General features: G+C 45.9%; 1 protein-coding gene across 5 annotated transcripts in view; it reads left to right on the forward strand.

Annotated features, from left to right (window-relative positions):
* The window catches only part of pcdh15a (protocadherin-related 15a), a 267430-nt gene extending 251717 nt beyond the window's left edge, over positions 1–15713 (forward strand). For 2 of the 5 annotated variants that reach the window (XM_048269713.1, XM_048269714.1), the window contains 7 exons: positions 181–189; positions 658–780; positions 6566–6590; positions 7253–7288; positions 7477–7508; positions 10135–10237; positions 13940–15713. In XM_048269713.1, the coding sequence (XP_048125670.1) occupies positions 181–189; positions 658–780; positions 6566–6590; positions 7253–7288; positions 7477–7508; positions 10135–10237; positions 13940–14737 (1126 nt within the window). In that variant the 3' untranslated portion in view covers positions 14738–15713. Of the gene's footprint in view, positions 1–180; positions 190–657; positions 781–2252; positions 3187–6565; positions 6591–7252; positions 7289–7476; positions 7509–10134; positions 10238–13939 lie in introns of those variants that run through there. The other 3 variants (XM_048269715.1, XM_048269717.1, XM_048269718.1) reach the window with 3 other exon arrangements.
* The last annotated feature ends 11564 nt before the right edge of the window (positions 15714–27277 follow it).

Consider the following 27277-nt stretch of genomic DNA (forward strand, 5'->3'; position numbering starts at 1 on the left):
GGGACTGACAAGAGTGAGACTTGTAAAATGCCAGATTTCTTTGAACGTTTTACATGATTTTCTTTGTGCTAACAAGGTATGTCTCTGCTAACAATCCAACATCTATCTTCTTCCTGCCCCCCCCCCTCTCCTCCTCTTCCCATCAACGCTCTCGCCGTCCCCGGATCATCTCCCCACCAGATTCAAAGAGTAAGTGATACTTCTGTTCTTCTGATGAATGAGCCTCTCAGTGAGTTGGACAGCGCTGTCCTGCTTTATTTCAGGCTGCCCTTTTACATAGGAGCATGGGAATCAAAGGCCGCTGAGGCGACAGCTCCGATTGGAACTCTGTGATAGGTCTCCTCCTGATCAGAGAGGACCGTCCGTCAGGTGTCGCCTCTTTCATGCGGTGCAGAGGAAGTGGCTTCAGCTTGGCGTCTATGCCAGTAAATCAGTCTTATTGAATCCATTGCATCATCCTGTCTGAAAAGCCGTCTGAAAACAATGCTCATACTGATTAGAACATTAGTTGGGAAATTCAAATTATTCCGGCTGTTTTTAAGGGCGCCTAGCAGCTGATAGACCTTCATCGTGATTCGAACCCTCTTCAATCGTTGAATGTTCTTGGTTGTTGGTTATGTCTGGAGTGTGGTGTGACCTTGTGCGACCTTTCCGCAGGAGACAGGAGGAGTGTGCCAAGACTGCCCGCATCCAGGCGGCAATGCCCCCCAAGACCGCTGCAGCTCCCCCTCCGCCAACGGCCACCACCAACCTCTACGATGGGCTCGGAGACGGCGGCATGTAAGTAACTAACCTGAACCACTGTGTGTGTTGGTGTGTGTGTGTGTGTGTGTGAGACTACATAGCACTAACATGGCGCTACCTGTGAGCGCACGGGTATGTGTTCTTTTGAAGACTCAGTCCCAGAGATCTCTTCACAGCTTTAAAGTCAGAGACTTTTCCCATACCAACTGTGTTTGTGTGTGTCTGTGCACATCTGTGTGTGTGTGTGTGTGTGTGAGACTATGTGACACTAACGTCATGCATTTTTTAGAGCTATTGTGTTCACCAGCCTGCTCATACACTACGTCTGTGCCATGTGTTTGACTTGCACACGACCTCAACTTGATGGAAAAAGCCAGTGTGTAGCGTGCCAGATAGATGTCTCCAGTACTTATCATAGATATGAGCTGAACCAACCACCCAGAAAGCGTATGAAATGCATAGTTTTGTATTTACTCTCTGCAGGTCAGAGTTTAATGGGGAAGGTAATAGATTCCCCTGATTTCATGCCTCGTGGGTAATTGTTTTTTTTCTCATGCTGAGAAAGGTACTTTCACATCGGCTATTTGTTTTCCCTTTAGGTCGTTGTTTTTTCTTTAGTTTTGTTTTTTTTGGTTTTATTGCAGCAATGCGCCATTTGAAATGCAGGACACATCTTCTATAAATGCTGTTGAATTAAACTGCTTCACTGAAGACCTTTCTTAATGGCCAATGAAATTTTAATGCATGATCTGATGGAGCGCTGGCTCAGGCCTGTGCCCCAATGTGATGTTGATCAGCTCAGTCAAAAGGAGCAGAAAAATATAGTGCCTCCTACTACTTTACCTTCAATACACACAAATGTGTATGTGTGTGTGTGTGTGTGTGTGTGTGTGTGTGTGTGTGTGTTTGTTTGTCTGTGTGTAGGAAGAGGATTATGCAGTTTTTGTATGGTTAGTTCTTTAAGTCTTTATAATAAACAACAATATATGCAAAAGCCCACACCCACTTGTGGTATTTACTGTAGGATTCTAAGGCAAACATATGTTTGAATAATATAAAGTTATTTATAATATTTATAAATCATCTTACGTTATTCATTTCAAGGCCGATTATAAATCACCTTACATTATTCATTTCTAGGCTTACTCAAGCGTACCCACAGCAATGTATTCACTGTTACCAACTTACTATTTTGGTATATTTACTATTCATGAATAAATAATACACCACACACACACACACACACATTAAAAGCACATTACCATATCCATACATTGCTCCCATGTATTTTAAATCAATTTTTCATCCTTTACTGTCATCATTTTGTACTTTGCTCAATGGCGTCATCATCTCCATCAGTTCTTCTGTGTCTATTTTTTCCATCTGTTTTCCTTCTGCATTATTCATTCACGCATACTTTTTGTCTCCTCTTTCTATTTCTGCATGTCTCCTCTTGTCTCTGTGACCCCTCTCCCTGTGTGCTGCTTGCTTCTTGGCATTCTTGGCAGTGCTAGGTTGCAGTAAGTATATTACCTCATGTGTCCTTCCCCTTGATAAGCTAACCACCGGTAGCCATTTGTTATGAGTTGTAACCACATGACATGTCCTGCTGATTTCTAGTTTTATTATTAGAGTAACAAAATAAAATAAACACATAAACAAAATAAATAAACACAATAAACAATTCACAGACATAAATCTTGTCTTTTAGCTTCAGCACTAGGGGCTGTCTGCAGTGGTGCTTTGTGCTGTGTAGATCCACCAAGGCTAGTTTGACTAGGCACTGATGTTGTGTGTTTACTCAGTCCCTCAGCTAGCTAAGACCTGACTCATGCGTGTTGACTAACTTGTGAAATCTGTCCCTCCCTCCATGCCCTTGTCTGGGTAAGTGTGTGTTACTCTTCAACACCCTCACATGCCTCACATCCCAGACTCCTGAGAGCCAGACTGGCTTTTGGCAAGGAATTCTTCTCCTCTCTTTTTCAAACATGTTTAGTTAAAATCAGAGACTAATTACTTCCTATTCACCACTAAATGATCTCCAGCAACAAGCCCTTAATGCTGCATCCATCTCCTCAACATCATGCCAGTAAGCACCCATAGAATCTCTGCTTGTCAGCAGTACAAACTGAATTAGGCTGCAGAAGAAGAAGCACAGTAACCAGATCATACTTATCTTATGATAAATACACAGTGGGGACAGCCTGCAGTCAAACTCTTTTTGGGCTCTTCTGAGAAGTACAGCCAACATTGGACATTACTGGCATGAGGAGGAGTTGATGACAAAAGTTTCATATTTGGCTAAACATCCTGCATGATTTTAGGTTTTCATTTTTATACCCAATTTATGTTTCTGTTCTTTTTCCCTATTCTGTTCTATTTTTAAACATTTCTGGGAAGGCCAAAAGGATTTTGGGATTGTGCTATTCCTTTCCCTTCCCTCTTCTCCTCCTCCTTTTGTTTATATATTATTTCCATTTTCTACCGTCCATCTTCGCCATCTTTGTTTTCTCAACTCTCTCTCTTTTTCCTGTCCTCCATTCATCACCCTCTCCTCACGCTTGGCTTTAAGAAGGCCCAGGAAGTCAGTCATAGAGGAGGTTGACCGCCAACGTCTCATCAGCTCGGCGGCGGCGCGGGCCATCGCCGCCCACAAGCAATGTGCCGCCAACGGTGGGCTCCACTGTAGCCTGCCACGCTCGGAGAGCACCATCACGCTCCTGTCTGACCACCACCCACTGACCACACCCAACCCACTCTACCAGGAGGGTCTGCGCTCCACACAGGGCAGTCCAGTACCCAGCGGTCCCGACCGCCCATCGTCCCCGCAGTCGCCCTCGTCCAGCAGCCAGGGCTTCTCCTGGGCCCGCTCGGGCCCCTGGGAGTCGGAGGACGAGGACGAGGAGCGGTCAGTGTTCCGCGGCAGCCGCGAGGAGCTGGACGTGGAGCTGGAGCTGCTGAGCGGACGCAGCTCGGTGACCAAGCTGTCGCGGCACTTCGAGCAGCAGGCGTCGCTGGCCGAGCAAAACCGGAGCGTGCCGGCCAGGGATTCGCGCGGCGCCTCTCTGGACCTGGACGAGCTGCTGCTCTTCCCCGGCGCGCCGCCTCACAGCCCGGCGGCATCGGTGGGCAAGGACGTACTGCCGTGCATCATCATCACGGGCGACGGCGAGGACGGCACGTGCCCACTGCCCTTACCCCGCGCCACCCCGCCCGTCCTGCGCAAGTTCAGCTCCAGCATCTCCAGCTACATGACGGTGGAGCCATGCGGGGTGTGTGTGGAGATCATCCCGGACCCCCCCGACCAGCCACCCCCACCACCACCACCACCACCACCACGCTCCTCCTCCTCCACCCCTGGCACCTCCTCCTGTGCTACGGAGCTCGGCGTCTCCCTCTCCCCTCCTCCGTCCCCCAACGCTCTCTCCCCACCTCCCCACCTCCGCAGCTCCACGCCTCCGCCCGTCTCCCCCACCTCCCCTCCGCACCTCCCCCCGGCCTCCCCCTTCCACGGGGTGACCCTGCGCCCCATCTCGCAGCGGGCCGCGTCCACCCCGACCCCCGCCACGACCCCGACACCCCAGTCCCCTCCCATCCAGCTGGATAATGGACAGGGCCCCAAGCGAGGAGGCCTGAAGGGGATACTGAAGAGCCAGGACCCGAACGCACCGGCGGACCGGCCGGCCAGACAGACTGCCAAGAGCACCACGTTCCTGCTATTTGGAGACGTGGCCACAGAGAGAACGGACAGCCCCGGGCCCAGTGGGGAACCGGCCCAGCCAGGCTCCAATGGAACTGCGGTTCCACAGTCGCGCCGTGACTCAGACTCTGAGAGTGGCCCAGATCGTTTTTATCCCACTCTCTCTACTGCTTTTTGACCTCTTCATCTCTCTCTCTCTATTCTATCTTTCTCTCTCTCTTTATCTCTGTCTGTCTCTTCCTCTCTGACATCTCCTCTCTGTCTCTGTTAGAAACTCACTTCACTGTCATCTCTTTGTTTGCTTGTGTCAACATTTCATACTCTCTCAGAACCACTCTGAAAACTGATCTTTTTTCTGAAAAGTTTTGTTCTTTTTTGTAATGTTTATGGAAGATGTTTAATATATCAGATACAGTTCTTATTGCAGTTTTTGGACTATCTCAACTAATTTTCATATGGAGAATTGAGAGAATAGATGTAAGAGACAGATTTGGACATCACTGTCTGCATATCCGCATGTTTGGTATGCAGTGATGACAATTGCCATGGTGATATTGGTGACAGTGATGAATGTGATCCTCATGTCCTCCCGTACTGAGAGTAGACACATAAAGATCCAGAACGCTGCATGACTCTGTCTTTTCTCCTTACCTTACATTTTCACAAACCATCACTCGCTCACTCACTCACTCACTCGCTCACTCAATCTTTCCTCCATTGTTACAACCGTTCATCCACATACAACAGTATCCTGAATATATCACTTTGAATTCTTTAGCTGTTGAGCTTGACCTGATATGTAGGGGCTCCTCTGCTCCTCTGGCCCTATAATAAGTCTGAAATATCTGAAATATGGACTTAAATTAGACACGTCCATGCTTCACAGGAATGTGATTTAATATGTAATATAATTCACATATGATAGGGGAAGGTGTAGACTTTGTACAATCTAGAACAGACCTACAAGACAGTTTGGTTGATTAGTGTTTTGCATATTCAGGTAATCTGGTGTTCTTGGTAAAAGTGATGAAATATATTGTGTTTTATATCTGTGTGGCTATTATTTTATATTAAAAAAGAAAAAGAAAAAACATGAAAGGAAAATGAGCACAGAAAATGGAATATACTTAAGGTCTGCAGAAGACCTTTAGGGAGACTTGACGGTAATTTGCACACACTTGCTACCTACTAGCACTGTCATTACGGTGTTGATTGATTCATTTCAACCCACTTAACTGCCAATATGGGCTAAGTACTGTAGCCTGTCGATGTCTGGCTGATAGCCGTGCTAAGCTAGCAGCACTGTTTATGTCTGATTTCTGAGTGGCTCTCTTACAGTATGCCCTCCTATGGTATCCCTCTGTGTTAAGTGAACCTTCATCTTTCAATGTGAGTTTTGTGTGTGTGTGTGTGTGTGTGTGTGTGTGTGTGTGTGTGTGTGTGTGTGTGTGTGTGTCATCTTTAGCTCACAGAGGTAGGTTACTCAGTTTGTTACTCAGTTTGCCCTGTATTGCCTTTTCTCCAATTGTTTACTTTCCCCAACAGTCAATAGCGACTGGGAGCCATCTAAAGCAGTGTATGAATGGTGGGGTGAACAGCTAGTTGTAGAGCTTTAGATTGGCCTGTGTGCCTGTGTATGGATTTGTCTCAAACAACATTAAGTGGAACATTTCTCTCTCTCTCTCTCTCTTTCTCATCTCTCTCTCTCTTTCTCATCTCTCTCTCTCTCTCTCTCTCTCTCTCTCTCTCTCTCTCTCCCCTTAACGTTTTTAAATGGAGTTGTAGTGTTGGATGCATCTTCAAGCTTGTGCTTCTGCGGGGGGATGAATCGCTAACCGCAGCATTTCTGTAATCTTGATACGTAGTGACACTTTTTTATCTTTAATCAGCTCCTTCTGCTTCTTATTTTACAGTGAATTGTTATAGCGCCGTAAATGCAATAGATGTGTGTGTGTGTGTGTGTGTGTGTGTGTAGCTGTGTTAGAAAAAATAAATAAAGGCATAGAAAAATACATTGGCATAGCTATCTAGCAGAATGCCTGCATTTAAATGTGAATTGTCATGTCTTCTCTTTCTTACCTCTTCCCTTTCTCCCTCCCCCCTCTCTCTCTTCTTTTGCAGGCGGCGTGGAGGGTACGGCAGAGAGGTGCGTTATGACTATTTATCTTTTTACTCTCTCCGTCTGCTTGCTTTATTCCCTCCATCATGGCACGCTTAACGCTGCAAAGTAGGCTGCTTCTCATCCCTTATCTGTCGATAAGTGCTGGAGGGGGTGGGGGTTAGGGGGAGCGTGCCTGCCGGGCATGTGGAGGAGATTGATGGGAGATGCTTTCCTCCTCCAACGCACCTGACAGGAGAGATATCAGATGCTTTAAGTGCACCATGTTTTATATTCCTTATCTTCGCTTTCCCCACATGGCATGTTAGTATAAGTGATTTTTCTTCTTTTTTTGTTGCTCATCTCACTCTATTTCATTTGATGTGGATGAGTGAGGAGAAGTGGGTTCCGCGGAGAGTAAAGAAATTGTTCTATTTGCTGCTGACTCGCCAGAGCCCGTTCTCAGCCCATCCATTCTCTCCGTCTTGGTTCTGTGCTGTGAGCGGTCCTCGTCCGCTGTGTCCACTTTGTTAATCTCCACTTGTTATAAAGGTCCCTCTTTGCTTTGCCCTCAGTTCTCCTTTTCATCTTCTGACGTTTATTGTCCCTTGCCTCTCTAACTTCTTGCTTTCTTTCTCTCTCTCTCTCTCTCTCTCTCTCTCTCCCTCTCCCCTTTCCTCTCCTCCTGTGTGTTTCCTCTCTCCCAACAGCAGCAGCTGTTGCAGCCCTCTCTGCTTAGACCTGAGGTAGAGCCTTCCTACAGCTTTCCTTCCTTCTCACCATCATTTCTGTGATGAGACCTTGCAGTTTGTAGCAGTCTGAAGCTAACAAGCTAACACTCAGCACTCTGGCTACTTTGCTGTGGTGGTTTGGTTTTGGATGATCACAGTTCTTTTTTTTTGTTTTTGTTTTTTTGCTGTTTTTGTTTATACAGGCTCTGCCGATGGACTATGGCTATGACCAAGGGTAAGAAAAAAGGATGTGTTTGTGTGTGTGTGTGTGTGTGTGTGCACATTTCCCTGTGTGCAATTAGTCACACACCTGTGTGGCTTAAGTGTGTGTGTGTGTGTGTGTGTGTGTGTGTGTGTGTGTGTGTGTGTGTGTGTGTGCATATCCATTTGTGTGTGTTGGCTTCTTAAATGGCCACATTGCCACTGGCAGACCTGTCCACTTCTCATCATGCTGGCTAATAGAAGCATGGCATACTAAGTGAGAGATTAAATGAAGTTATTAGCTGTAAGCCGCTTCAAAAGGATCCCACCACTCTTCAAAGCCTCCTCCGGGAACCAACCAAGGAAAACTCAAGGAACTAATCAATTGTGCCCAACGTATTAGGTTTGCACATTAGTTAGGACCATTCCACACACACACACACACACACACACACACACACACACACACACACTCACACCATCTCTCCTTCTCTCTTTCTGTCAATGTCTTTATGCCTTCATCCCTTGCTAATTTCTCATCTATTAGTGTTTATCCCTCCTGAAATGAGCGGAGGCATAGCCATTGAATGCTGTGCTGCAAATGAACCCCAAGAGGGAACAGAAATAGAAGAGTGAGCGAAGGAGGAAGTGGGGGCGGTCACGGTGTAGGTAGTAGTTAAGGAGCTGTGCTGGCATGCAGTAGCCAGAAAAGTTGTGGGTTCAATTCCCTGGCTTCCACCGTTGTGCCCTTGATCAAGGCACTTAACCCTGATTTTCTCCGAGGACAATGTAACAATGTTCTTGTAATATAATTGACATATGTATGTCGCTTTGGAAAAAGCATCTGCTAAATGAATAAATGTAAATGCTAGAGAGAAAGAGGGAAGGAGAAACGGAATCAGAGATGGAGAGAGGGAGCATGAGACATGGAGAGAGAATGAAAGAAGGAGGGAGAAAGTGTGTTAGGATGGAGAGAGGGAGAGGAAGAGAGAGAGAGAGAGAATGAGAGACAGGGGGAAGGAGGAGGGATTAGTTTGTGTGAACAGGCTGTTGTTGTAAGCACAGCCCATATGGTGTATAGAAAATCTGGTTGGCAAGGTTAGGATGGAACAGATGCTAGCAGGATGTAGTGTGCTGAACTGTGGAGCACACATGTGTCTGTGTATGCGTGCGTGTGTGTGTGTGTGTGTGTGTGTGTGTGTGTGTGTGTGTGTGTGTGTGTGTGTGTGTGTGTGTGTGTGTGTGTGCTGCCCCCTAGAGAGAGGTTCTAAAGATGACCCTTGAGGAAGTGCTAGCCCTACATTTGTCAGCCAGGTGGGTCCATGAGACGTAGCTGTGGAAGGTGGTGATGACGGCCTCCGGGGACAGAGAGACATGGCTCATTGTTTGGTGTCGCATGAGAAGAACATGAATCCCCTTCTGTTGTATCAATTACAACATCTTACATTTTACAGTCTGAAGGGATGAACATCAGCCATTCTCTCTCTCTCTCTCTCTCTCTCTCCGTTCTTCTCTGTCTCACCTGTTCTTTCTCATCCCCAGTAGTAATTATCCCCCATTATCCCCTCAAAGGTAATTATCCGCATACCACCTAAACTGCCACGGATCAGATACCTGTACATGTTCCGCCCACCACTGATGCATGTGTGCGTCGTGCCGTTTATTTAATGGAAACGAGTGAGCCATAAGCGGGTTAATCACCCGGGGTGTTTGTTCCTGCCTGTCTGCCTCTCCCCGGCTGTCCCGCCCTTCCCTGCTTTAATCCAGGATCAATCAGGGCCTTAGACAGCATAACCAAACAGATACTCACCCATGAATTTCTCTACATTGTGAGAGCACTGTGTTATGTTTTTCCTAATAGCAGCTGTGTGCAGCCGCCTGCTAAATTAGAATCCAGTAGAGCGTGTGTGTGTGTGGTGCTATTTAAGGATGTTAGCGGGCTTGCTATGGGATCTGTCAAGGGGCCTGTGGACAGTGGTGCTAATCTATTTGCAGTGCAGGCCCCTGCAGCGTTAGCATTTGCTAGTGGTAGCAGCTAAGAAGCTCTTAATCGGCTCCCTACTGTTACGCCAGAGAAGCTCACACAGACGTATAATCTCCTGGGGTAACAGGACAGGTTCTTAAAGTGCGCTAATAATGCTATGTTTGATCCGAGGTGGAGTATACATGTCGCCCATGATTGGGACACACACACAGTCTTAACACAAACACAGTAGTGACCTAGTGCCCGGTGGAATTATCCTCATGTTAAATTCCCTGTAGGGGCATACTGCAGGAAGCACCATGTTGTGTTAATGATGCTGTTTGTTAGCATCAGTTAAAAGTAAAATAATAATTAAATCAGTCATTAACAACAGATAGTCACCAAATAAAATTCACACTAATTTGTTGTGCATTGCTAATTAGGCTTGGATGTTGACAAGTCCCCAACCAACAGCATAAGCAATTTGACATACTTTCCTCTGTGTGACTAAAATCCCCTTAGAGGTTTAAAGTCTGTGTTTATTTATTTATTTATTTATTTGACTGTTTGTTTATTTAATTGTTTGTTTATTTGCTTGCTTGTTTGTTTGCCTGTTTGTTTTGGTGGTGGCAGACTCTTCATCCACTGAGAGCAGTCCATAAATATGTGTTTGTATTGATCTCTCTGTCCGTTCCAGCTATGGCATCCCACGGTACGGTAGCCGCAGAAAGCTCCTTCCTCCAGGGGGCATGTACGACGAGTACGGAGAGGTCATCATGGAGGATGATGGTTACGATGAGGTAATGCCACAGCACCGTTAAAACTTACATTAAAAGACCAGTGCAGGGGGAGGGTGCCCACAGGGACCCAGGTCCGAACCCGACCTGCGTTCATTTCCCCACCCCATCTCTCTCCCCCCATTCGCTTCTTGTTGACCTTCACTGTCCTGTCTAGCTAAAGTAAAAAAGCCCCCAAAAATATACTAATAGTAATATTTTCAATGCATCTTTCAATGATGCAAACACAGATGCTCTTAGAAATTTATTTCAGGACTCAAGGCCTGAAGCACAGGATTAAAAAGTGACTGTCTTGACAGTCAAAAAGGCATCAGTCAGTTAGTATAGTCTGCCTAAATCCATTAGTAATGGTCCCGATAAAGTTGATTGACGTACAGTATGACCCTAGGAACTTTGATATCAGTTTCACACAAGCAGTGTCAGGGTTGTTTACTTTATGCCTGTCACACTTTGAGAACCATATGAGCCTTGTGGTGTCGCCCTGGGACTGGGGAGGGATGCCCTTAGAGGTGATGGCATGGCTTTAGAGAGCATCGCCTCATTACTTGATAGCAGGAGAGTTATTTATGACAGGAGGCTATTTTCAGGAGGTTAAATAAGCACTTGACATTTTACTTGTAGCACCAAACCAAAGAACAGCAGCAGTTTTGTGTCTCTTGGTACATTGCTTTATTTGAAAATAGTAAAACCGTTACCTCTAACATTACAGTATTGGATAGATATTGATTAATGAATTAAATAGCTTTTTTTCCAATTTAGTAGTTGGTTTAGTTGATTTGTTTTCAAGTTGTTAAGCGTTAGCGGTCTATAAATACAAAATCGGAGGTGCAGGCACAAAGCTTGTGTTGGGTGTCCTCACCTTGCTCACAACAAAGAGTTTAAGAGTCTTCCAAAGAGCCATACATATCCCTGAGGCTGCAGGCAGTGTGATTGTGTCACAACAGAGGAAAGATATTAATGTTTTGTAAGATGATAATAGTCATGTACATCTCAGATGCATGCTATGACAAATTGATCAGTTAGTATAGTTATAGATGGTGGAATGACAATCAGACCAGTTCATGTTACTGCAAAATAACACACTTTAGAATTACAGTGTCCTGTGCTATATCCCAGAATGCAGTTGTGAAAGAAAATGATGTAACTGCCACACACAGGGTCAGGGCAGAGGGATGGGCAGAGGCCGACGGGTGGGCTTCCAGGATGTTCCACCGGACGAGGAAGAGGAGCCAGAGGAAGAGGAGCCCGAGGAAGAGGAGCCCGCCGAGGGTGATGTGGCGCCGGCCGATGCTGATGTGGTGCCGGCCGATGCTGATGAGGCGCCGGCCGATGCTGGGGCCGAGGGGGAACCCTCTAAGGCCGCCAAGAGGTTGAAGTCGGTCATGAAGCTCAGCAAGCTCCTCGCTGCCGGTAAGAAGGTCAAGGCGCCCGGCAAATCCCCGTGGAAGAAGGCCAAAGTCTTCGGCATTTTCGGCAAGGAGTACGCCAGGCTGACGTCGGCGCGGACTCGCAAGAGCAGCCTGAGCCGCAGCGAGGAAGAGGAGGACGAGGAGGGGAAGTCCAAAGTGTCCATCAGCGTGAGCGAGGCCGAGCCCAGCGGGAGCGGCTCCGAAGTGGAGGCCCGCAAGAAGAAGGAGAAGAAGAAGAAGAGGAGGGGGTCAGATGAGGAAGACGAGGAAGACGAGGAGGCGTCGGAAAAGAGCAGTGTGGCAGCATCGTCTGAAGATAAGGATTACCTCAAGGTGGATCTGGACCGAGACGATGCCCTGGAGAGCACAGTGGACTCGGAGTCCGAGCCGGAGGAACCAGGGGACTCGGACGAGGAGAGCAAGTCAGAGACGGAATCGGTCACAGAGTCCAAGGTATCTGGGTCAGAGAAGGAGTCCGGCTCGGAGAAAGAGTCCGGCTCGGAGAAAGAGTCCGGCTCGGAAAAAGACTCCGGCTCGGAGAAAGAGTCGGGGTCGGAGAAAGAGTCCGGCTCGGAGAAAGAGTCGGGGTCGGAGAAAGAGTCCGGATCGGAGAAGGAATCGGGATCTGAGACGGCCTCGGAGAAGGAGTCGGGAAGTGAAAAGGAATCTGACACGGAGAAAGAGTCCGGATCAGAGGAAGAGTCTGGCACGGAGAAGGGCTCAGAGGAGGAAGACGACAAGGAAGAGGCCGAGGATGAAGATGAAGAGAAGAGCACGGTGTCCGGGACCCCCTCGGGCAGTGGCAGCGCCGGTGCCAGTGCTACGGAAAGTGCCTCTGCACCCAGTGGCAGTGCCAGCGAGGCAAAGAGGGGCAGTGCCAGTGGCAGTGCTGCAGAGAGCGGTAGCGCCACAGAGGGCAGCAAAGACGCCTCCCAGGCCTCGTCCGCCCGCTCCTCCGTGAGGTCCAGCGCGACGGCCGCCAGTGGCAGCAGCAGCAGCAGGAAAGTGGCCTCGGGCAGCGAGGCCAAGAGTGGGACGGGCACGGCGGGCAGCTCTGTGGAGAACGCGTCCGACGCGGACGCCACCGAGGACACCGAGGACATGGGCTCTGACGCCAGCTCTGCCATCAGCGAGGGCAGCTTGACCAGTCGGCACTCACGCAAATCCGCCCAGGAGGCCATTGATGAAGGGAGCGTGGAGGAGGAGGAAGAGGAGGAGGAAGAGGAGGAGGAGGAGGAGGAGGAGGTGGAGGAGGAAGACGAGGAGGAAGGGACAGAGGCTGAGGAGAGTATGGAGTCAGCGGACGAGCTCAGCGACAGTAGCGTGTCGCGGGAAAGTGTGTATTCGCCCGGGGGAAGCCCGTACGCCACCAGCATGGGCGAGTTCAGCTCGGAAGAGGGCTTTGGAGGGCTGTCGCCCATCACAGAGGTGGACGAGGACGCCCTCTCCACTGCCTTTTGATGATCAGAAAAGCTCGAGCTCGGAGGTTGGCAATAAGACTCGATGTGGTTTGAAGTGGATTGGAGTGGTTTGGTTTTGTTTGACTCATTCGGCTTCTGGTTTGACCATTTCTCCTCTATCCTTATCAGTCTTTGCAAGACAGAAACTTTTTTACTTCAACTTCTCTGGTGTGGCCAGCTGTCTGATTTTCCCTCTTCCAGCTCTAAAGAAGAGTAGATTCTGTGCTTAAATCTTTTGGTTTTCTGAGGCTGGGACATGTTTTCATCTCCAGCCTCTACTCGCTCCCTTGCTGTGGGAGTGCTGATTAGCTCAGTATTTCTACCAGTGAAGTCTCTGAAGTGTGAGCCTGTGAATTCCTACCTACTGATCTCATGGCATGAAGTTTTAAAATTAGTTCCTCACTGTGAGGGCTGTGGGTGTTCACCATGTGTGTTCATTTGTCTTACTTCTGTGTGTACATTTTCCTGAAACTCATTTTCAAAAATTCTTCTTCTGTCTTTGGACTTTTTCTTCAAGTAGACTGTAATGTCTTTTATAAACTCTGCATTCAGTTTTGATACTGTGTGTGTTCACCATGTGTACATTTTCCTGAAACTCATTTTCAAAAATTCTTCTTCTGTCTTTGGACTTTTTCTTCAAGTAGACTGTAATGTCTTTGATAAACTATGCATTCAGTTTTGATACCGTGTGTGTTCACCATGTGTACATTTTCCTGAAACTCATTCTCTAAAATGCTTCCATCTTCGGTCTTTACCCCCAAGTAGACTGATGTCTTTGCTGAACTCTGCATTCAGTTGTGATGCTCATCTGTTTCTTGTGTTTTCTCCTGTTCTAGCATGGACAGAGGAAGCGCGTGAAGCTGGTAGTGGGCAGCGAGACTACCAGCTCCACGGGAGATGACAGCGCTCCCGACGTCCTACGCATCAACCGAGCCCCCACCACCACGTCCTCCACCACGTCCCCCACCACCAGCAGCAGCAACACCTCCACCCACAACACCCACAACACCCACAGCACGCATAGCACGCACAACACTCATGGCAGCCTAAACGGCTCTGTCTACCTCGCCCAGAACGGCTCCATCATCCGCACGCGTCGGCCCACCCACCCGCACACCAACAACTTCAAGATGGGCTCGGGGTCGCCCGCACGTCTGGCCAAGCAGTTCAAAAAGCTGGACAAGCTGGGCGTCACGCACGAGGAGCAGCTCCCACTCAACGGCACCGACCCCGGCGACCCTGGGGTCGTCGTTGTGCCGACGGTGGTCAACTGCACCGGGGTGGGCATGCCGGTCATCTCGGACCGCGTCGGCATCGGCCTCAACATCGGGCTCTCTAACAACACGCTGGGGTCAGGCCAAGGGTCGCGACGCAACAGTAGTGGCATTAGTGGCGGCGGCGTCTCGAAGGTCAGCGTGGCCAACAAGATGCCAGGGACGTCGTCAACGGTGCCGCTGCTGCAGAGGAACGGCAGGGGGCGCTGTGGGCTGGAGCGGGAGTCGTCAGTGGACGGTGGCGGTGGGGAGGACGAGAGGGACCGCTCGAAAACGCCCAGCGAGCACACGCTCTCAGAGGACGAGGAGGTGTGGACGGGGCCGTGGAACAACCAGCACATACCAATGACCAAACTCTGATGAACACACACACACACACACACACATTCCTTGCACATTCACCATTCTCTTCATAGCTGCAGTGTCGTTCTGACGTTTTCTTCTCTTTGTCCTTTTCAGTTGTACTTTTTTAATAGCTTGGTTTGATTTCCTTTTTATTTCACAGATCAGAAAAACTAAACATGTCCTTTTTTGATATGCCTCTGTGCTCTGTATGCAGCTGACACTATTGATGAAAAAGCAGTGGCGTTAATATTTCACTACATGTCCAAATCACTGAAAGTAACTGCACAAGAAAAGAGGAGAAGTTTATGGTAATGATGAACATAGTTTCTATGATGGTATTCGTGCTGAGTTTAATGAATGCCATAATGATTTTTATAGTGATATTATAAATTGTGACTACGGAGATGATGATGATGATGATGATGATAAGGATGATGGTGTTGACAATGATTGAGATTACGATGATGATATTGATTAATGGTAAACAGCACTGTAATCCAGCAAATCAATGCCTACTTATTAGGCTGTGAAGGAGGTGTAGCAGAGTTAATCTTTTGTTATCATTCAATATTGTCTTATGATTCTGTGACTGATTTGAAGGATAATTATATTCGTTTTTGGCATCCTCTCATTGCAACTAAATCACTATTGCTTTGACCAGTCAGAGATTAATCTTGTATCTTTAAAATGATTGTGACTTATTTTTTAAAAAAAGAAATAGATATTCATCAAAAATGCAGTTTTATACAACTTAAAAGATATACATTTATGCTTTTTTATTACGTCAGTGTTTCAGATTAATTATCTTATTTTATTTTATGCTGTTATGAAAAAAATGAATAATTTTAACATTTTAGTACTAGATTTTTTTTTTCTTTTGTACTGATGAAAATATGAAAAGAGTTTGGATATTTCTGTATTTCAGAGTATATAAAATGTAATGCAAACATATTTGTCAATAAAATGGCATTGTGCTGATTTTTGTAACCAACATTTTTCACAAGTCTGAAAGCTTTATCGGTAGCTTCAAAGGTGACACAAACACAATCTTTATTGCCATGAATATTCTAATATCAGACATAAGTACTACAATCTGCAGCCTGTTGGAAGAGGCTGTGCTGTAATGTAACTACTGACCTATAGGTGGAGCCTCTGTCCTTCTGAGTAGAGAGAATAAGCATGATCACTCAATTGATAGTATTTCAGTCCTGTCAACATCAAACAATGTCATTTGTTTGTTCCTTTATGCATGTCAGGAACATTGCTATGGGTCCTCTAGAGCTTAATCAAGCTATGGGGAGAGACTCAAATGTGTGGGATAACTTGTTAAATCCCATTCACATGGAACCTATTACTGTTCTCTTACACCGGCTTGAGAGAACTCCACTGCACTCTGAGAGTTTACCAGAAGGAAAGGCATGTAGAGACCAGAGACAGAGGCCTAATAAAAGGTGTTTTCAGATCTGAGGAGAGAACAGGACATTTTCTGTTTAATTGAATGCTTCAGGAATGTACTTGTAGATGTGACAAACCAGCCTGTGGGAGCCGTGACTCAGGCGTTTCAGTCTGATGTGTGGTGTTATACTGTATGTGCGCTCGGCCTCCACCTTATTTCCAGTCAAATCCTTGGCACTGACGTCTTCCCACCAGCAGAGGGAGACAAACCCAGCTCTTTGATGGTGCTGAGTGATTTAGGTTTAACTTGAAGCATTGTTGCTCAATTTTGTGTCTGACTCATGTTGACTGAATGTGTTTATGTTTGTGTGTGTGTGTGTGTGTGTGTGTGTGTGTGTGTGTGTGTGTGGTGTGTGTGTGGTGTGTGTGTGTGTGTGTGTGTGTGTGTGTGTGGTGTGTGTGTGTGTGGTGTGTGTGTGTGTGTGTGTGTGTGTGTTTGCATAATGGACAGTTAAATACTCTGTAGATACATGTGCCTGGGGTTTTCAGCAGGGTACTGGACATAGTTTGATTGCATTCCTTTCCCCGTATACACACATGCTCACTGTTGCGTTAAGATGTGGCTACACACTACCGGTTTGGGGGAGACAGAGGAGCTAACATTATAGACCACAACCTAATCAGCATTTCCATGTGCCTGTGTACATACACACATGTGTGGAGATTTTTATTTATGCATGTTTATACATGCGGATATATATGTGCATGTTTGTTTTTGTATGTGTCGGCGTGTTGTGTGTGTGTGTGTGTGTGTGTGTGTGTGTGTGCATATCTGTGGCCCCCTGTAGCTGAGTGACTGGCAGCCTTAAGTGTAGATGCTGTGATGAAGGATAATTTTGTGGTTAAGAGCCTATTTTCTCACCACAGCTGAAAGTTGGTGATGATGAATGGAGGAGTTGTTTTTGGCTCATCAAGTGCTCTCATAACCCAGGAAATGCGCAAGAGCTCTTCGGCTCTTCATTCATACCTCATCAAAGACTCAACATCCTCTCTTTTATTTGTTCATTTTCTTTACTTTTATTTCATTTGATTTGTCCACATACCTCCTCCCCTGTGAAAGATAGCCATTTGGATACTTAGTAGGCCGTTGACATGTGCGGATCACTTTCTGCGGAGCCACGACCTCAGATATGGTCACTCGGTGAGTAAAACTGCTGACGAATGTGAAGGCCCAGGCCGTGAAGTTACTGCCGAGTCGTGCAGATTTTTTTTCTCCAAGGAGGCTGTGAGCTATGTGCCGCCTCCCTGTTTATGGAAGGGAAGGTCAGTGCTGTCTGCGATTGCACTGCTGGACATTTTATGGCCTCCGGTTATACTGGGTCTCAGGTAATGTAATATCGGGCCCATTAGAAGGGTTTAGATGAGATCCTTGACCTGAGCCACAAGGATACAGCGAGCTTAACAACACGGGCGACTCCTAACGAGCTCAGGCCTCATTAACTGCCTTTTAATTGGGTGATGGCTTGCTCCTCGGGTCATTAGTGCATTTACAGACGAGCTGCTCTGGGTCCTGCAGCGTTTGTTTAAGGCCGTACAACACGGCACTTTCCACTGAGCAGCCCAGCTTTCTTTTAATGTTCCTTTATTTCTTTATTTGTTTTCCAATAAGACATAAACTTCTCTCTGCATTGAGAGATGCATTTAGGGAGTCCACTCCAACAATGTCCCTGATTCCTTGGTTCAATCAGGAAGGTCTGAAGCTAAACCTCAAATGCACAGACTTTCATCAGATGGTCTCCTGCCAAATTCCATCAGACCTCAGTGGTCTGCTTGGCAGGAGAGCAGCCTCAAGCCCAGGATTTGTTGGGACGTTGATGGCCGTTCATACCCGATGATAACATAACCTTTGCACCCCGATGCAAAAATGAAGGCTGGCTGGGGTTTGCCAGTTGAGTTGAAATCCTCCATATTTGCATTCATCTTGGCAACTGTCTGTCGTAGCTCACATTTCTGTTGGTCTTGCAGAATGCACTTCAGAGTTGTTGTTTAGTGCGCGCTCCTCTTCCCACACGCTTCGCCTGCGCGTTGGCCTTTCTAGAACATCTCAATGTGTTTGTTTTGACATTTACGTGGGTCCCACATCTACCATGTGTATTTTTGTGTGTCATTTGATGTCATTTTCAAGGCCATTTAAAACCCTTTTTTGGGTTTCTCCTAACTATATATTGTCAGTTGTGAGTGCTTTATAATTTCTGTTCTGAACATGGCTATTTTCGAGATGTACTAGTGCCCAAATTAAGTTTTAACCGACAGACTGACTGAAACACTCACAGACACACGCACTTACTCTCTCTCTGTCTCTCTCTCCTCTCTCTCTCTCTCTCTCTCTCTCTCACACACACACACACACACAGGCACACACACATGCAAACAAACGTACATACGTTCACACACACACGCACACACACACACACACACACACACTCAGTGTCATCCCGGCCAAACATTTTATTATTTTTTAAAATGTTGGGTGTGTTTAAGAAGAGATAGTTGACAGTCTGGCAGATTTTAATGAATGGTTTTGGATTTCACATATATTTCTGGAGGTACAACACCCTGCCTGTCCCCAGGATAGCTCTCAGAGAGAATGAAATAGGAGATTCAATGCTGGGGTTTCACCAGCAGAGAAAAATCCCAGAAAATAAGCTGCATGTGTGTACCAATGATTTGTTTCTCAATTTGCCCTTTCTCACAGAGCTGTCGACGTCAGGTCCTCTTCGCTTCTTCGCGGGACTATGATTAGCTGCATGACTAGCACAAGTCAATTTTATGTCCAGCGACACTGAGTGGCATAAAATATAATGGGTCATTACCAGCGTGATCTGCAGTCCGCATGCTCTAAATAGGGAGGTAGCAGGACACTCTCAAACATCCTGGAGGCACATTTCAGGGTACCTGCTGGCATGTAGTTATCTAAATCCAGATTCTCCAGTCCACTATTTCTATTATTTTTTTTACAGTTAGGTGTGCAGGCAGGCATGCTGGTGCCTCACTCTCGCTTTCTATCTTGCTCGCTTTCTTTGTGTGTGTGTGTTTGTATGTGTGTCTACATCTGGGATACTCTGTGTGTACATTTAGCATATGCATGTATGTATACTGTATATTTTGTTTGTGTGTGTGTGTGTGTGCGTGTGTGTTTCTGTGTGTGTGAAAGAGAGTGTATGCACGTGCGTGCGTGCATGTGTGTGTGTGTGTGTGTGTGTCTCGTGCGTGTGTATGTGTGTGTATGTCTGTGTGCGTGTGCATGTGCATGTGTGCTGCGTGCGTGTGTGTGTGTGTGTGTCTGTGAGTGTATGCACATGTGTGTGCACGTCTGTATGAGAGGGCTGGTGGGTGTGTGTGGCCCGTGTGTGTTAACTGGATAATGTCATCCCAGAGGGCTCTCTTGTTAAAATGTAGTTAAGGAGAAACGTCTGAATGGCCTGTGGTTAGCAGCCTCAGCTGCTTTAGAAGTAAACACACTGTTAAATAATTAGAGTGTACATGTGTGTGTCTGTGTGTGTGTGTGTGTTTCGATTTTTTAGTGCATGCTAACACGTGTCTGTGTCTGCTCACTTTAAGACATCAATGTGTGTGTGTGTGTGTGTGTGTGTGTGTGTTTATGTGTGCCTGTGCCCACTCACATTAATAGTGTAAGTTATGTTATTATTTGTTTATTTGTTAGTGTGTTGTTGTTTCATGTGCTAACTCATCATGTCATCCTAATGGCCTGCAGCATAGTACTGTACAACACCTTTTAGTCCCACTAACGACTCTCCCTGCAGTGCTTATCATGACACAGCACAGGGTGAGTCCCTGCAGTGCTTATCATGACACAGCACAGGGTGAGTCCCTGCAGTACTTATCATGACACAGCACAGGGTGAGTCCCTGCAGTGCTTATCATGACACAGCACAGGTTGAGTCCTTGCAGTGTTTATCATAACACAGCACAGGTTGAGTCCCTGCAGTGCTTATCATGACACAGCACAGGTTGAGTCCCTGCAGTGCTTATCATGACACAGCACAGGTTGAGTCCCTGCAGTGCTTATCATGACACAGCACAGGGTGAGTCCCTGTTTCCACGTGCCCCGTTTCACCACTCCAACGCTTCTGACACGACTCCCTTTTTTAAGATGTCAACTTTTGAAAGCCCATAATATGTTTTTGTCTGGCTTGGTCCCATGGTAACAGCATTGGCTGGCCTGGGTGGTGTCTGGCTTCTGGGTGTGTGTGTGTTTGCGTGCATGCGCGCCGCGTGTGTGTGTGTGTGTGTGTGTGTGTGTGTGTGTGTGCATATGTGTCTGTGTCTGTGTGTGTATGTGTGCATGCATGTGTGTGTGTGTGTGTGTGTGTGTGTGTGTGTGTGTGTGTGTGTGTGTGTGTGTGTATGTGCGCTGCTTCTGCTGCCACTGCTGCTGTGACGTGTCTGGCCGCTATTTCAGGCCCCCTCGGCGAGTGTCTGGCTTTCATAACAGGCTCCAGTGCGGAGGAGGGGGGGGAGGGGGGAGGCGGCAGCCGGACCAGCGACACATTTTACCAGCGTGCGTAAATTAGCACACCGCCACCAGCCCACTCTGATGTGGGATAGAGCCTGTGTGGTCCTGCACAACACGCACAGCAGAGCGAGAGAGGGAGAGAGGGAGGGGGTGATGGGGTAAGGAGAGAGAGAAGGGTGTGGGAGAGAAGGAGAAAGAGAGGGAGAAAGAAAAAAGAAGGGGAGGTAGAGAGTGGGTGATTTGGGGAAGGAGAGAGAGAGAGGTGGGGAGAGAGAGGGTGCATGGTATATAGAGAGAGAAAAAGAGAGAAAAGGATTGGGTGATGGGAGAGAGAGAGAGGAGAGAGTGTAAGAGAGAGGGATTGTAACAGTAAATATAGTTCATCCAGAGCTAATGGCAGACACAGTGTAATGCAGGGAGCAGGTTTCTCATAGTAAAATCTCAGCTGGAGGCTCCACACTACTTAATGGAGTTCTAGTCAGCACTCACAGAACTACTGCTGCTGCTTGCTGCTGCTGGGGTTTATGATGTGGCCATGGACCTGAAATTATCCTGAGAGAGAGAGAGGGAAGAGGGAGGGAGGGAGAGAGGGAGGGAGGGATAGAGTGGCAGGGAGTGAGAGAGAGAAAGAGAGGAAGGGAAGAAGAGAGAGAAAGAGAGCAACAATGAATCAGAGACAGAGAGATTTCACACTCCACGCTCATTTTTTCCAGCGCCACTGTGGTGCTGCTTCAGAGCCTAAGCAAGGTGCCAAGAGAAAGTCAGAAAGAGTGTATGAGTGTGTGAGTGTGTGTGTGTGAGGGTGTGTAAGTGTGTGTCAAACAGGTCGCCATGTCCAGTCTGGGGTTTAGAAACTGAGTCATGGGCTGCTCAATGCCTGAAGGGTAATCACCCTGGAGCCCAGACATAGGCTTGTGGTCAGCCATGTGTGTGTGTGTAGTGAGTATATGTGTGCGTGTGTGTGTGTGTGTGTCCATGTGTGTCTCTGTTGCATGCCTCTGTGTGTGTGTGTGTGTGTGTGTGTGTGTGTGTGTGTGTGTGTGTGTGTGTGTGTGTTTGTGTGCATGCGTGCGTGCGTAACTTAAAATCCTATTTAAACACTATGTGGTCTCTGGGTGACTTGTAAATTTCATGCTAGCTGTGAGTGCGCCGTGGCGCCAGGGGGAAACATATCCGTGTAACACCTCCACGTAACACCTCTGGGGACCGATATCTGTGTTTCGCATCACCTACTGTAACTGGCAGCAGATGCCTCCTGTCCCCTGTACCTATGCTCAGAAAAGACCCGTTCCCCTGGGCGGAATCCATGCTGGAGCTAACGGCTAATAGCTTATGGGGGGCCACTGTGGCCTCTTGGGCTGTAAGGCCCTTTCTGAAACGAATCCTTACCCACTCCCCCTCAATTACCGAGTGAACTCGGGTGGGAAACACCCAAGGTGGCTGGCGAACGTTCGGAGAGCGTAGACACTATGGTGGATCTGAGGCTAAATAGGAGACCAGTTCCACCTAGCCATTCCATTGAACCCCATTCAATTTGGCGCCACTTTGACATCAAATAATGTTACAGCTGAAGCGTTTTAAGCCTTTATATGAACCTTTTCTATTTTCAGAGTAATACAACATTGTGTGATTGGCGTCATAACCTCGTAACTGACTTACCGGCTGAGTAATAAACTTTTTTTCCGAAATCAATGCTAAAGTGACGTAATTTACGTAATGAGCATGCGACCAGAGGAGGTTAAAGCGTTGCACAGGAGCAAAATAACCGTTTATTTTTTTGTTTTGATGGATTGACAGTAGGCTATGAATGTGGCAAGTGCTGTTTATATGAAATCACATGTATCTACGAACAACTAGGACATTTAAGAAAAGTAAATGTAGACGTGGTGGTAACGAAATAAGGGCCTACATTAACCCAATCTCTCGGTGCAGCTATCACAAGAGTTACACGAGTCAGACTACGTGTCTACCTTACATCTACGTCCCCTGAGCCTGCGCAGAAAGCCTCATCGACCAATAGGAAACGATTGAAATTTGCTTCACCCGTCTCGACTGACGTCTACGTGATGACTCTGTCCATATCTTTTACTGTCTATGGAAACACCCTCGCAGCTAAATGAAGTTCCCTTGATTAGTGCGTAGGGTTATAAAACCGCACTCAGCTTTGGAACGAACTTCACTCTCCCTAGCGAAAGCTGGTTTTCACGGAACCATGGCGTTGGAGGGTTCAGTGTACTCCATTCTGTTCAGGGTGTCTTTGGAACAGTCGAGTTTGTGTCGTACTCCTTCTTTCCTTTGGAACTCTTCAAACTCTGTCAAAGTATATTCTCCTCCATTATCTGTCATTAGAACTTTCAGTTTTCAGTTTCAGTTTTCTTCCAGTATATGAACCATGGCTTTGCTTTTGGAGGGTTTATAACATCTGGCTCCACTCAGTATTACATTTTTTAACACTGTGCAATTGGCTCATTTTTCAGGTGATGGACCCTAGCCGAATTTACACTCCAAGATGACCCTAAACGTTGATGCCAAAGTGTCAGTGGCAGCTGAATTCATTATCTTAGGGTTACAAAGTTATGGAAAAGAATATTCATATTCAAAAATGAAGTAACACTTTTACTTAGTTTGTAACACTTTACTTGACGGGGAGTTCATAACCATTCATAGCAGCTGCTGGTTCAAGATCCTCATTCATACCAGCTCTCCAAGATTGCCATTTTTGTTTCACCTGATCATGTCACAGAGGTCAATGGGTCTTCATCTCAATTTTGTTTCATAAAATCTTCTCTATATCCCCAAAACCAGGTTACACAAATATGGGTCATTGAATGTAGGCTGGATTTACCTCCAGTGTTAAACTCATAGTAAGACTAAGGGTGAATATAGGACCCTCTCACCAAACTGCCACGGTGAATAAAGAATCTTGGGGTTTTCTTTGACTCTTTTTTTTTGCTTAAAACTTTTTCAAAATTTTAATAAGCAAATAAATAGTGTGGTCAAAGGCCTTTTCCAGTTAAGAACCATTACAAAACTGAACCCTTTTTGTCCTTCTCCGATCTTGAAACTCTTATACATGCTTTCATAACATCTAGACTAGATTATTGTAATTCATTATATGCAGGCCTGACCCACTTGTTTCAACAGACTTCAGCTAGTTCAAAATTAGTAGCTAGGATTATTATTTTCTAAGAAACATTGAGCATATAACTCCTGTGTTGGCTGTTGCACTGGTTACCTGTGGACACACACACACACACACAAACACACCTCTTTTTATTCTTTATTTTAGTTTTGGACCAGTTTAGGTTTATTATTTCAATTATTACATTTATTTTCCAAGATTATATTGTTGTTCATTGTCAGAATCTTCTTTATCCCCAAACCCCTTTGACTCTTGGGATAGCTCCTTCTTGGCCCCCCCCATTAATGCACAAATACACTGACACAGACTCTTTATTCCTTTATTTTTCTTGACCTTTTGTTAACTATATGCATGTGACAATTTTCCCCTTGTATTCTTGTATGTTGTATCATTGTCATTTGTTTTATGTTTGTTTGTAAGCACTTTGGTTCAACTCAGTTGTTTTTAAATGTGCTATAGAAATAAAGTTGACTTGACTTGACTTGACATTTCAGTAAATACTGGATATTGAACATATATTTGAGCAGTTTTGCTTACTTTTTTTGTCATTTCACCCACATAACACCTGAACAGGAAAACAGTCACATGTAAACCAACAATAGTAAACTATTACTATAACCACAAACCCTATTCTACTATACAATAAAATAGCCTGGTCAAATCAGTTCCTATCGTGGGTGACTTCTTCAGAGCCCTATTTTTACTATCCCTGCTGTCTTTACCACGTCCATTACGGACACTATCATCACCTTTACCACTGGCACCTCCAGCTATGTTGGGCAGAGGGTCGAAATAAGCATGGTATGCTTAGTGAACACTGTCGCAAAAATGCAAAGACGCACCTCCATTCACAGACGCACCGTGACTATCACTGCCAATAGACGATCGATCATATCCTCCAAAATGCAGATTTTAAGGCATAAACATTTCCATGGCAACGGTGAACTCGTGTTTTTTACAACTGCTTTTACACATTAGGATTTTGGGTAGTTTGGTGTAATGCCCATGAACTTGTGGCATCTATATGAGCATATACAATCGCCTAATCATGTCATAGCTATTTTTCCACCTTGGGCGATTATGATTTTAGGCCTTATAATCCAGTTCTCAATGGAGAAAATTAATTGGATTCGTGCATCTGGATTGGAAGGGGTCATGACATTGTTGCAGTTCTCACCCAAAAAATAAAACAACATTTTATCCGGGATCTGGGAACTCATTCACACATTAACCCTTAGGCAGCATTATGTTTTTTCACCTCCAGAATGCGAGTATTCCAAAGTAGTCTCAAAAACATGCAAGGGGGAAATTGATTGTGTATATGTTGTGTTTTGATACATTATATTTAGCTAAATCACTAGCTCCCTGACTTAGCTAAGGCAGGCAGCTAAGTACGGAGGTGACATGAAAAAAAAACGAAGGAAAAAAAAAACTGAGAAAAGGTATGTACTTGGGACAAACACTGACTAGGTTTGCGAGATCTTGAGTTTGTTTTGTCGAGATCTCGAGTTTCTTTTGCGAGATCTTGACTTTCTTTTGCAAGATATTGAATTTGTTTTGCGAGATCTCGAGTTTCTTTTGCGAGATCTTAAATTGAGTTTGTTTTGCGAGATCTCGAGTTTCTTTTGCGAGATCTTGACTTTCTTTTGCGAGATCTCGAGTTTCTTTTGCGAGATCTTGACTTTCTTTTGCGAGTCTCGCAAATCCATCAATGCATATGAGAACCACTAGAAATGTTCCGGAGAGCTTTAGCCACTGGAATTAGGTTGCAGTTCCTTATTTTGGCATCTGCGTTGGTCTGAGGTTGCATTCGACACTGACTGACAAGCCAACCTAGTCAGGGTGCGATTTGTGAAAAAAGCCGAGGGGGGGCGGGGGCGTCATCGCTCCTACACATCACTCCATCCTAAACCTCGATTTCAATAGTCAATTTGATTTTAGAGGCTTTAAAAATATGAAATTTCGTTTCCCTTTCTTTAACTTGTTTAGCTGTATTCTCCAGTGCAGTGAACAAGCCGCTGCATTCTGCAGTGAGTCAAGACCAGAAGTTAACGTTACCACACTTTTGATTTTAGACAGGGCCGGTCCTACTTTATTCTGTGCCGGGGAGCAACACGCCCACGACCGCAACAGCCATTATGGCCTAGGTATACGCACGCAGCACAGGCAAGCACAGGCTACCAGGAGAAACATCAACCAATTCAGATCAATTAGTTAAAATAATATAGATGAAGCATTCAATTGCAAGCGACCATGCCACAGCGGGCTACTGTATTAATGTCATCATTGTCCTACCGTATCCTCGAACTCGTCTGTTGCCCGAACGTTAAGCCAAGAACCATAGGCCTACCTTCTTTGCGTTCTCTGCCTCCTTTTTTATATTTTCTATCCTCTGTTTATGTTCTTTTTTCTGGCTACCAAATTTGTTTACAGACATTTTCCCACTAGTTTTGCCTACCAAGCATACGCATAGCCACGGCCGGGCCTGTCTACTTGTCAGTCTTGCCCGTCCAATTAGAGGGCTTTCCTTCGTTTACGTTTACCATCTAAAAAAGACGCGCAAGTCAACACTGCGCTGATAGTTCAAGAATCAGTTAAATCATGTAGGCTACAGCCGGCAGCTCCGTAATTGTCAGGTGTGATGAAATGCGTTCATATTCCACTTTTTATGTCATAAACGCTGCATGCCTATGAAAATGCTTTGTCGTAGGATTGTCCGATGGTCAAGCTGTTGCTTCAATTTGTGTTTTAATTTATGTGACGCACCGATGCTGGGTTCATGCAGTTTTGCGTAAGTTTAAAATGTTTAGCCGACAGCATAATGTGTTATTTTTTAACAATAAATTCCACTTTTCATGTCACGAATGTAACATGCCTATGATAAGGCTTTGGAGTTGTCCAATATGGTCAATCTATTGTCTCAATTGATAGATAGATAGATACTTTATTGATCCCCAGAGGAAATTCAAGAATTGTGTTTCATGTGACACACCGAAGCTACATGCATGCATTGTTTTGCTCCAGTTGAAAATGTTTCTGCGCAATTTGTCAGCTGTGATCAAATGCCTTCAATAAATTCCACTTTTATGTCATAAATATAACATGCCTATGATTAATGTTTGTATGGCCACCCATTTGAACATTTCTGGCTACGCTACCGAGAACAGAATCTCTCAATCTTAGTCTTGACTGGTCACGTCTAAGGTAGCCTACTACTCCCCACGGGGGAGGGGTAACTTTTGATACATTTTTAAAAATAAATCACCAAAGAAAGCGTTTATTTGATTATTTATTTTTCTGCCCAGACCCTACATTTTAATGTGGGTCTGGCTCGCCAGGCTACTCCAGAACGTTTGCTGTTCTGCATTGATGGATTTGCGAGATTCTCGCAAAACAAACTCGAGATCTCGCAAAAGAAAGTCAATATCTCGCAAAAGAAACTCGAGATCTCGCAAAACAAACTCAATATCTCGCAAAAGAA

Source organism: Alosa alosa, chromosome 18 (assembly GCF_017589495.1).
Source record: "Alosa alosa isolate M-15738 ecotype Scorff River chromosome 18, AALO_Geno_1.1, whole genome shotgun sequence".
Lineage (NCBI taxonomy): Eukaryota > Metazoa > Chordata > Actinopteri > Clupeiformes > Clupeidae > Alosa > Alosa alosa.